The sequence below is a fragment of the Malaclemys terrapin genome, chromosome 2 (assembly GCF_027887155.1).
Source record: "Malaclemys terrapin pileata isolate rMalTer1 chromosome 2, rMalTer1.hap1, whole genome shotgun sequence".
Classification (NCBI taxonomy): Eukaryota; Metazoa; Chordata; order Testudines; family Emydidae; genus Malaclemys; species Malaclemys terrapin.
Window position 1 is genome coordinate 80,092,844 of NC_071506.1, and position 14,852 is coordinate 80,107,695.

Genomic DNA, 14,852 nt, shown 5'->3' on the forward strand with positions numbered 1-14,852 from the left:
AGATTATATCCTCATATTCGGCAGCCACCCCCACTTGAGGCCTTAATTTGGTACTCTTAAGGCTGATTGGGGGGGACGGGACCCGTTCGAGCCCCTAGCAACATGCTCACTCCTCTACCTTTCCTATAAGGTGGCCTTTTTGTTTGCAATAACATCAGCCAGAAGGGTGTCCGAGCTCAAGGCTCTCACATCCGACCCTCCATGTACTATTTTCTACAAAGAGAAGGTGCAACTGTGACCCCACCCGGCATTCCTCCTGAAGGTGGTCTCAAATTTCCACCCCAATCAAGACATATTCCTCAGTCTTTTTCCCAAACCCCCATGCCAATAACCACGAGCAGAGGCTCCATTCCCTGGATATGCGGCATGCATTGGCCTTTTATATTGAACGAACTAAGCCGTTAGCTGAACCAGTTGTTTGTTGCTGTGGTGGACAGTATGAAAGGCCTCCCGGTGTCCACGCAAAGGATATTGTCACAGATCACATCCTGTATCAGGGTTTGTTATGACCGCGCTAAGGTCCCTGCCCCCGCTCTGACTACACACTCCACCAGAGCTCAGGCGTCTTCGGTGGCCTTTCTGGCCCAGGTACCGATCCAGGAGATATGCAGAGCAGCTCCGTGGTCTTCGTTCCACACCTTCACTTCACAGTACGCCATCACCCGGCACGCCAAGGATGATGCAGTGTTCGGCAGGGCTGTGCGTCAATCAGCTATTCCATGAACTCTGACCCCACCTCCTAGGTAAGGCTTCCAAACCCACCCGCCTTCCCCTCTGTCGGACTATCCAGCAAGAAGCAGTGTGCCCTTGTTGCCAAGAAGGCTAAGGGCATATTGGGCTGCATTAGTAGGACCATTGCCAGCGGATTGAGGAAAGTGATTCCCCTCTATTCAGCACTGGTGAGGCCACATCTGAAGTATTGCATCCAATTTTGGGCTCCCCATTACAGAAAGGATGTGGACAAATTGGAGAGAATCCAGTGGAAGGCAACGAAAATGATCAGGGGGCTGGGGCACATGACTTATGAGGAGAGGCTGAGGGAACTGGGCTTATTTAGTCTACAGAAGAGAAGAGTGAGGGGGGATTTGATAGCGGCTTTCAACTACCTGAAGGCGGGTTCCAAAGAGGATGGAGCTCGGCTGTTCTCAGTTGTGCAGATGACAGAACAAGGAGCAATGGTCTCAAGTTGCAGTGAGGGAGGTCTAAGTTGGATATTAGGAAATGCTATTTCACTAAGAGGGTGATGAAGCACTGGAATGGGTTACTAGGGAGGTGGTGGAATCTTAGTTAGTGGTTTTTAAGGCCCGGCTTGACAAAGCCCTAGCTGGGATGATTTGGTTGGTGTTGGTCCTGCTTTGAGCAGGGGGTTGGACTAGATGACCTCCTGAGGTCTCTTTCAACCCTAATCTTCTATGATTCTAAGAAGGAACTGGAGAGGCGGTGTGACGGCAGGGCCCTATATGCAGTGCCATGAAGGCACAACTCCAGGGGGCTCCAGAACCAACCGGACGGGTGCTGCTAGGAGAAAAGCCTTCTGGCGAACTGTGCATGCAGTGTGCACACACACCTAATTGGAATGGTATGAGCAACACATCTCGAAGAACAACAGTTATGAGAAGGTGAGTAACTGTTTTTTCTAGACACTAGGCGTATTTCTTTTTTTTAACTTACTTAGCTACAACACAGTCTTGTCCTAGCTGTAGAAGCCATCTCAATTCACACTTCTGCATGAAGAATGTGTTCCTGAGCCAGTAACTGACAGGTCTCCGTTTTGCCACCCAAAGCTTTAAGCAGGCTGGAGACCCATGTTAGAATCTGTGGCCCTCACTACTTAAAGTAAACACTTTCCAATTCACAGCATTCTTGCATTTTACAAACGAAAGTCACTGTTATAATCTTGTTTGCATATTTACTACGTACTGCTTTTAGAAATATGTTGGTTAGTTACTGAAGAAATGCCATTTTGGTAAGGCTTTTCTCTTAATGCTATTTTTGGTTTATGTGCTTATGTATAGTTCATCATAACATCCAGTGGTACAGCAGGGAAGGACAGTAAATATTGGGTGTTATGTCAGATTCTGAAAGGAGCTCTGACCTACACAAGACTAACTTTGTTTTATGGTAAAACTGACATTCCTCATCTAGTATGCCTTGACATTGGAGTGTATTAAATGGTGCTTATTGTAAATCTGAACACTCTGCTGACAGAGGCTGACTCGGGCGGGGGGGGGGAGGGATAGCTCAGTGGTTTGAGCATTGGCCTGCTAAACCCAGGGTTGTGAGCTCAATCCTTGAGGGGGCCATTTAGGGATGGGATGGGATGGGACTGTCAGGGACAATACTTGGTCCTGCTAGTGAAGACAGGGGACTAGACTCGATGACCTTCCAGTTCTGAGATAGGTATATCTCCGTATATATATTCTAGTAGTTAAAGACTCAGGCCTTGTTTACACAGGGTTGTCCAGAAAACTAACCCAAACTAACAGAGTGAGTTTGAAGTGGGTTAAACTGCATCAAACCCATGTGTGAACACCCTTGTTCAGATTTAAAGTGGCCTCAATTCAGTTTCACTTAATTCATCCTGGAAGTAAGTGAAATTTAGTTGAGGCCACTTTAAATACTTATGTGGATTCTGTTTTTCAGCATTAATGTGATTTAACTATCCACTTCATATTCACACTTTTAGTTAATGGGGATTAATTTTCCTGGATGTCCCTGTGTAGACAAGCTCTGACTGAGCTCACATTTCCAAGTATCTCTAACCTCCCATACTGGAAAACATTCAGAAACTGGGCTACAGCCCCCTGTGGGAGAATCACAAGATTGCACCCTAGACAAGGTAAGGGCATGAGACTCTAGAACCTGAGGAGCTGTATTCAGACCAGAGAGGGGTCAAAGGTTAAAATAGCCTTGTAAGTGACCAACAATGCAAACTGTGTATATATGATAAGCAAGTCTACCTCTTCCTTTTCCTCTCTGGAGTCTTATGGCATATCACAAGTGTATTGTATAGTGGAATGTATTTGAGACCATTTTTTATTTCAGAAGGTGGAGGAAGCTGCTAGGGGAGAGGCTGTTCTAGATTTGGTTTTGACAAATAGGGAGAAACTGGTTGAGAATTTGAAAGTGGAAGGTAGCTTAAGTGAAAGTGATCATGAAATGGTAGAGTTCATGATTCTAAGGAATTGGTGGTAGGGAAAATAGCACAATAAAGATATTGGGTTTCAAGAAGGCAGACTTTAGCAAACTCAGGAAGTTGATAAGTAAGATCCCATGGGAAGCAAGTCTAAGGGAAAAAACAGTTCAAGAGAGCTGGCAGTTTTTCAGAGAGACATTATTAAGGTCACAAGAACAAACTATCCCACTGCGTAGGAAAGATAGGAAGTATGACAAAAGACCACACTAGCTTAACTAGGAGATCTGCAATGATCTGAAACTCAAAAAAGAGTCCTACAAAAAATGGAAACTAGATCAAATTACAAAGGATGAATATAAACAAATATATTACAAATATGTAGGGACAAAATTAGAAAAGCCAAGGCACAAAATGAGATCAAACTAGCTAGAGATATAAAGGGTCACAACATTCTATAAATACATTAGAAACAAGAGGAAGACCAAGGACAGAGTAGGCCCATTACTTAATGGACGGAGGAGGAACAATTACAGAAAACGTGGAACTGGCAGACGTGTTAAATGACTTTTTGTTTCCATTTTCATCAAAAAGATTAGTAGTGAAAGCCAGTGAAAATGAGGTAGCAGCAGAGGCTAAACTAGGGAAAGAACGAGTTTAAAAATTACTTGGACAAGCTAGATGTCTTCAAGTCACCAGGGCCTGATGAAATACATCCTAGAACATTCAAGGAGCTGACTGAGGAGGTATCTGAGCCATTAGCAATTATCTTCAAAAAGTCATGGGAGAGATGCCAGAGGACTGCAAAATGGCACTATATTTGCCCATCTATAAAAAGGGGAATAATGACAACCCAAGGAATTAGACCAGTCAGCTTAACTTCAGTATCTGGAAAGATAATGGAACAAATAATTAAGCAATAATTTGCAAACGCCTAGAATATAATGTGATAAGTAACAGCATGGATTTGTCAAGAACAAATCACATCAAACCAGCCTAATAGCTTTCTTTGAAAGGGTAACAAGCCTTGTGGATGGGGTGAAGTGGTAGATATGGTATATCTTGACTTTAGTAAGGTTTTTGATACTGTCTCGCATGACCGTTTCATAAACAAACTAGGGAAATACGACCTAGATGGAGCTACTATAAGGTGGGGTGCATAACTGGTTGGAAAACCATTCCCAGAGAGTAGTTATCAGTGGTTCGCAGTCAAGCTGAAAGGCCATATCAAGTGGAGTCACTCAGAGATCAGTTCTGGGTCCGGTTCTGTTCAGTATCTTAATCAATGATTTAGATAATGGTATAGAGAGCACACTTATAAAGCTTGCGGATGATACCAAGCTGGGAGGGGTTGCAAGTGCTTTGGAGGATAGGATTAAAATTCAAAATGATCTGGACAAACAGTCTGAAGTAAACAGAATGAAATTCAGTCAGGAAAAATTTAAAGTACTCCATGTAGGAAGGAACAATCAGTTGCACGCATACGAAATGGGAAATGACTGCCTAGGAAAGAGTACTGCAAAAAGAGATCTGGGAGTCCTAGTGGATCACAAGCTGAATATGAGTCAACAGTGTAACACTGTTGCACACAAAAAAAAAAATAGGACTGTCGATTTAATCTCAGTTAACTCACATGATTAACTAAAAAAATTAATTGCAATTAATTGTGATTTTAATCGCACTGTTAAACAATAGAATACCGGTTGAAATTTATTAAATATTTTGGATGTTTTTCTACATTTTTCATATATGTAATCAAAATCAGTGTAAATTATTTTTGATTATCATTTTTACAGTGCAAATATTTGTTACCAAAATAAATCGTATTTTTCAATTCACCTCATAAGTTAGAACAAATAAATTTAACGCGTACTTCATGTGCAGTCTGAGTAGGGGAAGAACAAGAAATTGTTCATTTAAAATGAAACTCTGAAATACAGATTTTATTAACTAGCACTAGTTTCTGGTTGGCTGAGCCAATAGTTTTAATATGACACTGGCGCTGAGTTTTAAACAAGAGCTAAAATGGATTAACTTTAACTAAAAACTGGCAACTTCAATTGTGTGTTAGGAAAGATACTGAAATCCACTATCTTCTTTTCTCCCCTTTCTTTCTCCCCCCCCCCCCCCAAACCTCTCAAAAGATCCAGGATCCTTTAATCCATCTCTAGGTATGGCGTATCGGCAGTCTTGAGGTACTAGTAGTTACCAGACGGCTGCTGTCATCAGAACAAAGTAACCTACTTAGGTTTCAGAGTTTTGTATGAGGAAGAAGGTATCTGTTAGTCTGTGAAGTCTATCATTGAAGTTTATATTCATTAACATGCACCTGCTCTCTTGCAGATTCAGAATCTGAAAAATCATTAAGTGGATTTGAAACAGTAACAACGTACTCATTAGAGGACAGTGTGGAGTCAAACAATACAATAACCTCCAGCATGTCCGAAGAAAAGGTCTGTGGTGGAGGTGGAAAGGTCTGTGGTGGTGGAGAGTCTCTATCTAACGGCATCAAAAAACACAGGTAGGATGTTGCCTATTCTTTTTAAAGATATACTGTAAACTTTATTGCCATGTAGGCAAAAACCATGAGACTCCTGTGAAAGATAATTGTAGATATTTTTCCCTTGGGTATGAAAACTGAAAAGCAGATAGGATTCCTTATTAAAAGCACAGAGCAACTTTCTCCTACATTAACAGACTGTCATCATTGTCAAGTAAACTATTATATACCATTCCATTTTGACTAGTAAGCAAGAGTATACATTTTTATATATAATATATATATGTAGATAGCGAATGCTTTAAAATGGACATGTTTTAACTCATTTAAACAAGTCTTGCTGAAATCGATGCTGGCTCTTATTTCTTATTTCATCATGTATTTTTAATGATTTGTGTATCCTATTGCTTTTTAAGTTTCCAGTCACTCGATCGCCCTACTTGTATTAAGAATGAATGGCAATATTGCTAGCTTGACATCACAATAAACCTAAGTCTAAACACAACAGTTTTATTTTAAAACTTATGTACATTGCATAGGTTCATTTTATGCTGTCAAATTAATCCATTTTTGTTTGTTCATGTCTTTGCCGGTAAAGGAGGACAATAGGTCCAGAGTTAATAAGATGTAATAGATACCACTATTCTCAAGTTTCAGTGCAGAGGCAATTTAATGTGTATATTACAGTCCAGTCCCAACATTGACATGTTTTTAAAGTACCAATCTATAACTGTCCTTTTGGAAATAAGCAAGATCACAATTACTAACAGATGAGCGAAAATGCTATTTTAATGCCTGCCTTAAAAAGTATTATCCCAAGTGCATTAAGAGGTACCTTAGTTACTGGACATCTGCATTTTATAACTAAATCTCAGAGGCCATTGCAGTGCATGGTAATGTAGGAGACTTGAAGTCAGGTTCCACCTCTGAACATCAGCTCCTCCCAAACCAAGCAAAGACCAAGGAGTGATGAGTACTAGGGTCAGGCAAAGATGCTGACTGACAATATTGTTCCTTTAAGACCCCTTACTGATAAAGTATTATTGGTGATCTCTTCTCTACACCTTCCCAGTTACAGGTGAAAGTCCTGTAGTGGCAGCTGGAGGGAGGGAGGAAAATGCTAGGTGAAAGTGGATGTTTCAGAATGGAGACTTGTAATCCCCCTTTGTTGCCTGAGAAATTGGGAAAGGAAAGTTAAGATCCTCTGTAAAAATGAAAGCTGTATTTGTTTGCTACAGAATGTAAATACAATCCATTGGAAAAGTTTAAATAAAAGCCAGTTTTCTCAAAGTACAGGAAACAACACTTTTGCTAGTTTCCACAAGTCTTGTTATAAAATTACATTGTCAGAATTGTAAACAAGAGGTGACTAGAGCCTCTAAGCTCCATTATTCATTCTTCAGTCCCCTGACACTACTCCACTTTCCACCTACAAATGTCTCTCATTAGACTTTTTGATCACTAGGCTCCCTTTCCATCCCTTAGCTGCATGTCTTGCCTTGTATCCTTTTAATGTTTAGTGCTCTTTCTAAAACTGGTACAGCTGTGACCATTTTTGTAACAATTTCTAATTTGCTGTGGCACATTGCTTGAAGAAAGGCTCAGATAACGAATATATCTTGTATATTGCATAGTAACATCAGCTCTTTACCTGGCACCTTGGCGACGCTTTGGGATTTGGTGTCTGCAAATATAGTGATGCAAATCCGTTTCCCCCGCAGAGCTCTGCCAATCTAAATTTTGCCTAGAAGAGAACTTTCCATGGGGGAAGAAGTTGTTCAGTGTTTTGATCTCGGTCTTGGGATTCTTGATCAATGCTAAGCATTTAGCTGCATGACACACTGTATATACTCGTTCATTAGCCCGTTGGTTTATAAGATGACCCCCCAAGATGGTTAGGTAAAAATAGCAAAAACGGTATGACCCTTTCATAAGCCGACCCTATATTTCAGAGGTTGGCAAACTTTGGCTCCCGGCCGTCAGGGTAAGCCGCTGGTGGGTCGGGATGTTTTGTTTGCCTGGAGCATCTGCAGGCATGGCACCCCTCAGCTCCCTGTAGCTGTGGTTCGCCGTTCCCAGCCCATGGGAGCTGCGGGAAGTGGCGCCACTTCCCACAGCTCCCATTGGCTGGGAATGGCGAACCGCAGCCACAGGGAGCTGAGGGGCGCCATGCCTGCTGACGCTCCAGGCAAACAAAATGACAATGTATTAGATATTCAATGATTCCATAGTTTAAAATCATCAAATTTTAGTGTAGACCCGTTTATAAGCCGACCCCCGCTCTTTGATGCGTCACTTTTTTACCAAAAATATTTGGCTTATGAACGTGTGTGTGTGTGTGTGTGTATATATATATATATATATATAATATATAGTAATTACACCACAACGGAACTGCTGTTCTGTTCATATTATATAACTGGACCTGTAGGCACACTTTTTTTTTAACAAAATGTTGTTTAAATGCAGACTACTTGGATGCTTATTTTAGAATATATCCTTTAGATACAGTCTGTCCTCAAAGTGCAAAAGCTTATTTGGTGATCACCAAACTAACACACAAAGCTTAGAATGCTTTGAGGAGATATATGTAGCACTTAATAACCTCTGTTAGCTTCTCCTCTTGCATACTTAAAAGAGAAGTGAACTGAATTGGGCTCTAAAAGGCTTAAACAGATTCATCTTCATAGTTTGACATAACTACTGGCACTTATTACTTATCTGATTTCCTTTATATTGGACACCGTACAGACTAGTATATCTCGTTTTTTTTGTTTTTTTGTTTTTTTGTTTTTTACTATTTTAACTCTTGCTTGCTTTCTGGTTTGCTTTTCAACTTAAGTCTTGCTGGAGATCCTTGAACAAACATTGCATATCCAGCCTGCTAACATTTTTACCAGCCCATTCTCCAATGTCACATTTGTTTACTGTCAAAAGCATTCTGACAGGTTTCAGAGTAGCAGCCGTGTTAGTCTGTATCTGCAAAAAGAAGAACAGGAGTACTTGTGGCACCTTAGAGACTAACAAATTTATTAGAGCATAAGCTTTCGTGGACTACAGCCCACTTCTTCGGATGCATTCTGCGCTCTCATCTGCCTTTGTTTCAGTTTTGGAGCAATACAAATAAATTTGGTGAGCCGAGGAAATGGAAAAACAAAGCTAGTTCGTATGAGGAATATTCCTTGTTGTGATCACTCTGTTACTCCTTGATACAATCAGGTTATTAATATTAACTGTTGGGAAACACTTCAGTGTTGTGCACCAGCTGTTGAAATTTGCATTGTCATTGACTCCACTAGAAAGGTGGTAGCATATTACTTGAAAATACCAAATATAACATTGAATGTACTAATAATTTGCTGTAAGATGCTGCTCAGTGACATTGCATCCATCTGATTTGCATATGGGTGATATAGCAAATACTGATATAGAGCAGGGAACACCTGCTCAATAATTGTAATTGGGAACTTAATGTGGTGTGGTGCCAGTTTGATCTATGAGTGGACTTCATCAAGCTAAAATGTATTCAAAGCCTTTTTCACTTATTTCAGCCCAGAAGATTGAAAAATAGCAAAAAGAATGGTACCGAAATATAACTAGCCTGGAAATGTTCATTGTCTAATCTGTCACTTAAATTTAAAGGGAGAGCTTGAAATCAAGTCAATTTAATAAATTTAAAAGAAAAGAAAAGTTAAAAGTAGCTTGTTGTTACAACTGCCACTGAGTGTCCCTGCCATGTTTTGTTTTTTTCTTATGATTAAAAATGTTTTCTTTTCATGGGACACACACACACACACACACACACACACACACACACACACACACACACACACACACACACACACACACACACACCACTGTCTCCCCATAGACAAACTAAGTGTCAAATGCATAAAGTAAACAAGCTGAAAAAATAAATTTACTGTACCTACAATATTAATCTTGCGTTACCTACTAGTAATGCTTTCCAGACAGAAGTGATTTTTGTGAGGTCCGACCCTTAAAAATCATGCCACTTTCATTGCTGCTAGTTAGTCTTTACATTAGAACAAATATTTTCATTATGCAAAACTAAAGGAAACTTTCTGAAACTTTCTTGATCTGTTTGCCTTCTATAAATGACTTCTGAAAGGAAATCTGCTTACAGATACTGAAGGTAATCTTCTAGTTAACAACACTTCTCATATTTAGTGGGATACTGTCAATATGGGTAGGCCTAATATTTGACTATCTTTATTTTTCCATATCTATAGGTCTGTAATTTTTACTCCCTGAAAACATTTTGATCCATTCAAAATTGGTATTCTAGCAACAAAATAAATGTGAGCACATTATGGAGAAAAGAGCAGACATCACTTTCAAATTTAGCTTATGTAATTATAAGCAATGAAGGAAATGGGCTTAATCTATGAAAGATTACTTTCACACACAAGAATGATTCCTCTCCCCCTCCCCCCCGGCTTGGTGATTTATATATGAGGGTGGGTTTAAGAAAGGAATATTTGGGTACTTTTATTGAAAAACAATCCCTTGCTGATTACACGTTGCTAGCAGCCAGTGATTGTTTTTCAATAAAAGTACCCAAATATTCCTCTTAAACCCGCCCTCGTATATAAATTGGCAAGCTAGAAAAATATATTCATAGCTTTCTGGGCAGAAGTGCTCATTGCTAAATACTATGTACGCTTCACAGATTGCCTCTGTTCCAGTCTATTCTTAAATTAAATACTACAAATAGATCAAATTTAATTACTTGGTGGACACTGTCCTCTTCTGGACACACACACAAAAGCATCAACAAAGGAAATGTTTACACTTAGTAGTCTTCAGGACGACCAGTTCACTTCATTTCAGATTACTGAAGTTTAGAATAGCAGATCTATTAAAATATAAGGATATGTGATTCCTTTCATGTTTGATCCAAAAGGAGCTTTCTATTCTTTAACACCAATTTCCTCTTTCACTGAACTCCCATACTTCAAAAGGTGAATAAATGTTTTTGGATAGTTGTAGCAAATTAAATTTTGTACTAATTTGTTTTCCACAGATTCCTTTATACCAGGGATCAGCAGCCTTTGGCACGTGGCCCGCCAGGGTAAGCCCCCTGGCAGGCTGGGCCGGTTTATTTACCTGCCGCGTCCACAGGTTCGGCCGATCGCGGCTCCCACTGGCCGCGGTTCGCCGCTCCAGGTCAATGGGGGCCACAGGAAGCGGCACAGGCCAAGGGATGTGCTGGCCGCGGCTTTCTGCAGCCCCCATTGGCCTGGAGCGGCGAACCACAGCCAGTGGGAATTGCGAGCCTCCAAACCTGAGGATGCGGCAGGTAAACAAACTGGCCTGGCCCGCCAGGGGGCTTACCCTGGCGGGCCGCGTGCCAAAGGTTGCCGATCCCTGCTATATACTGTAGGAGCCAATATATTTGTAGAAGACTGGGCATTTCTTTGCTTTTAAGCCAGACTTTGTTCAGTATGTTTTCATGCATGTATAGCTACTGGTTTTGAGAACAGTATTTCACATTTTGAAAATTTAAAGTATCAGCCCTTGTATGGCTTTTCTGTTATGGAAGTACCAATGAAAGATGCATGCAAAAGAGAGGTAAGTGACCCAACAAATGAAGTTTCATAGAAATTAACGCTTTTGCCATTGCGAAGGAAGATGATTCACTTAAACCTCAACCAAAGAAGAAAAAAATTGCTGCACTAAAAATTTCTGAAAACCCTTAATTCCTTGATTTGGGGGAAAGAGAACCTTTTTGTTCAGGAGCATGGCACGTGCTTAAATATTTGGCCAAAGTTAATAACATAAATTTGAGACTTGAGAGACTGTAGAGTGAAATGTTGTGGTGGTGTTAGCACTATGTGGTTTGAGAGTGCCTTGGATAAGATTTCTGATTTGTTATCTTCCTGATATGGGTAATTGTTTCATGGTACCAGGTTTCTGATTCAGATTATCTGGACTAAAGCCCCTTTTACACAGGACATAGGATATAAAACTGTGCTTAACGTTCAGTGTTGTAGTTTAGCTGTCCATTGTGGATGTGGTCTTAGCAGCTTAAAGAACTAAGCTTTCGCCCCTGTCAAGATCTAGGTTAAGGCCACATGACCCACCAGGCACCAAACCATGCTAGAGCCATTTGGTCTAAAACTATGGATAAATCTTGCTTAAGCATGTATGTTAGCCCTGTCTACCTAAGAGAAGTTGTACGTTCATCTGTTCTATTACTTTTCTGTTGTCTTTCTGTGACTGTTTTCCAGTCCAGGTAATAAACATAATTTATTGGCTAAATATAACTTTTTAAATAGCCTTTTTGCTAATAACACTACAAAACTGAAACCTGTTCACATGTAAATGGATTATCTTCAGCATCTTTCATGAATATACATTTTCAAAGTAGAGGCAGATTTTACCAGCATGGTGACAGCATCATATTTAAACACTGTTCTGGAAACTGATGTACAGAATTTTCCACTCCTTTAACACCATCATTTGATAGATTTGTTTGAACTATTGCTTTCTTTAGAGAGAAACAATTTTCTTTGACTAAAACTACTAATATTTGGGGTATTTACATCATGTTGCATATGTCCTCTAGGGAGTGGTTTTCAAACTAGGGCTGCCGCTTGTTCAGGGAAAGCGGGAGCCGCGATCAGCCAAACCTGTGGACACGGCAGGTAAACAAACTGGCTCGGCCTGCCAGGGGCTTTCCCTGAACAAGCGGCGTCCCTAGTTTGAGAACCACTGCTCAGGGGGGACTAATTGAAAGTCACCTAACAATTTTTTCATGAAAGCTCCCAAAAGTTACCTATTGTAACATAAAGAACACTTTTAACTTGTGTAGGCCTGTCTTATTAATAAGTCAGTTCTGAGCGCCTTAAAACTAGAACAGTTTTAATACATTCTGCAGCCTTGTTAACAACTGAGATTATTTTGATAAGAGATTAATAAAATAAATGTGGTTTGCTTTTTTCCCCCCCTAGAACAAGCTTGCCATCTCCAATGTTTTCCAGGAATGACTTCAGTATTTGGAGTATCTTAAGAAAATGTATTGGAATGGTAAGTAAAATATATAAGTTGTGATAAGTTATGGTTGTGGCTATCTCTAAAGAGGACCAAAATGTGAACTGAGAAGTCTGTTTGTTTGTTTGTTTTTAACTTGTTGATTATACTGTGCTCACAACCAAAAAGACCAAGGGTGACTCCAAGAGCCAATTTATTCAATAGAGCAAAGGCATTTTCTCTTAATAGTCCTCCAAGGATCCTGTAGCATCCAGAGCTCTCCCCAGTCTCATTTTATACTTGTAGTAGAAAACTTTCCAGATTCACCACAGTACTTCAGATGGGTTAGTGACTAGGTCTGTTTAATCAAATCTGGGAAGCTCAGTGACAGGTCAGCCTCAATCATTCTAGTAGATCAAGGTATAACACAATCCAGTGGTTGGAAATTGAAGTTTGATAAATTTAGACTAGAACGAAGGGCTTGTCTTCACTACCGGGGAGATCAACACTGCTGCAATCAATGCAGTGGGTGTCAATTTAGCGGGTCTAATGAAGACCCACTAAATCGATGGCAGAGTGCTCTCTGGTCGACTCCAGCTCCCAGAGAAGAGTAAGGTAAGTCGACGGGAGAGTGTCTCCCATCAACGTAGCACAGTGAAGACACCGGGGTAAGTTGACCTAAGCTACATAGACTCCAGCTATGTTATTCACTTACCTGGAGTAGCGTAACTGAGGTCAACTTACCCCCATAGTGAAGACAAGCCCAAAGTCACAAATATTTAATATACATTCAGAAAAGTTCTTTGGCCTCTGTTATACAAGAAGTCAGACTAGATGATCGCAGTGGTCCCTTCTGGCCTTATCTATGAATCTTAAGTCTGCTCCCAGTTAATGGTTAATTGGGAAGGCTTCTTTTCTTTCCATTATGTAACCCCACAATGTAGGCAGGTTCATCTTGGCCACAATGATTAGGTTTCACTCTCTAAAGTGCAATGTGCCAAACTGAAAGTTACACTGTTGCCTTACTAAGCGAATCTGCATAGCCACACGGTGAAAGCACTTTCTGGGAGTAAGTTTCCTGTGTATCGGTATTACATTAACTTCAAAAACTTGTTCCCCTCTCACTGCAATCAGAAAACAGACACAATATGCAAGAAACCTACTGAAAGTCCATACAGGAGATAAGATTGCTCAGGAAAGTTATTTTGAACTCCAGAGCACATGGACTTTCACGGAAGCTTTTCAACTTAAGAAGCATTATGATTCTTATCAGATAAGAGTGTAACCTGAAAGCTACAAAAAGGGCTGTTGGCAGCAGGTCTAGCTTGCTCTGCAATGAGCTCCTCTGCTGTGCACAGAAAGACACCTGAAAAGGCCTCAGTGTAATCTGGAAGAAGGAACCAGTTAAAATGAAGCCAGTGCTTTCTTAGGCTTCAGCTCTGCTCTGTCAAATTGCTGACAAAGATCCTTGAGATATGTTTGTCCTGGTCATGGATAGGCAGATTTCTCCCTATTCTGTGTTTCCCAAAGAGTAGGAACGCCATATTGGAAATAGGTGTAGTGTTGGGCAATTTCACAAGTGGTGCATGAGGCTGAGAGGAAATTGAAGGGCAGGAAAAACTGCATTTGGGGAATAAATGACCATGTACTAAAATGTTACAATACTAAAGGTTTATATTTAAATCTGTCAAAGTATAGGTCATCTGACTTTTTTACTCTATTCTTTCCATTTTTATTAGACTTAAATACTCTTTGCCAGTTTCTTATCTCCATACTTTTACTTGTGCAACATGGTATTCTAGATAAGACTTAGTAGTAAACAAACTTTGAGAGAGCGGGGTTTTAACTTGGATGTTAAGTTTACTGTTGTAGCAACTGAGCAAAATTTTATTGTATGTTTATAAATTAATGATTTAATTTAAAAAATTTAAAAGCTTGACTAGTTTAGAAATCAATTGTTAGAACTTGGAAGATATTCCTTATTCATTTGGGCCCAAATTTAAACTAATTTTTTAGGTTTTATTCACTTTCATGCTGGCTGCCTCAAAACATGTTTTTGTTTTTTGTTTTATTTTTTCCCCCTCTCTTTTTTGGGAGTTGAAGGTTAGTCATTTTGTAGGCCTTGTCTACACTGCCACTTTACAGCGCTGCAACTTTCTCGCTCAGAGGTGTGAAAAAACACACCCCTGAGCGCTGCAAGTTTCAGCGCTGTAAAGTGACTGT

At 40.1% G+C, this 14,852-nt stretch overlaps 1 protein-coding gene across 5 annotated transcripts in view; it reads left to right on the forward strand.

The window, feature by feature from the left end:
* Positions 1-14,852, forward strand: part of OSBPL1A (oxysterol binding protein like 1A) — a 155,457-nt gene that overhangs the window by 116,453 nt on the left and 24,152 nt on the right. For all 5 annotated transcript variants that reach the window (XM_054017422.1, XM_054017423.1, XM_054017424.1 and 2 more), the window contains 2 exons: positions 5,477-5,654; positions 12,611-12,686. In XM_054017422.1, the coding sequence (XP_053873397.1) occupies positions 5,477-5,654; positions 12,611-12,686 (254 nt within the window). The remainder of the gene's footprint in view (positions 1-5,476; positions 5,655-12,610; positions 12,687-14,852) is intronic.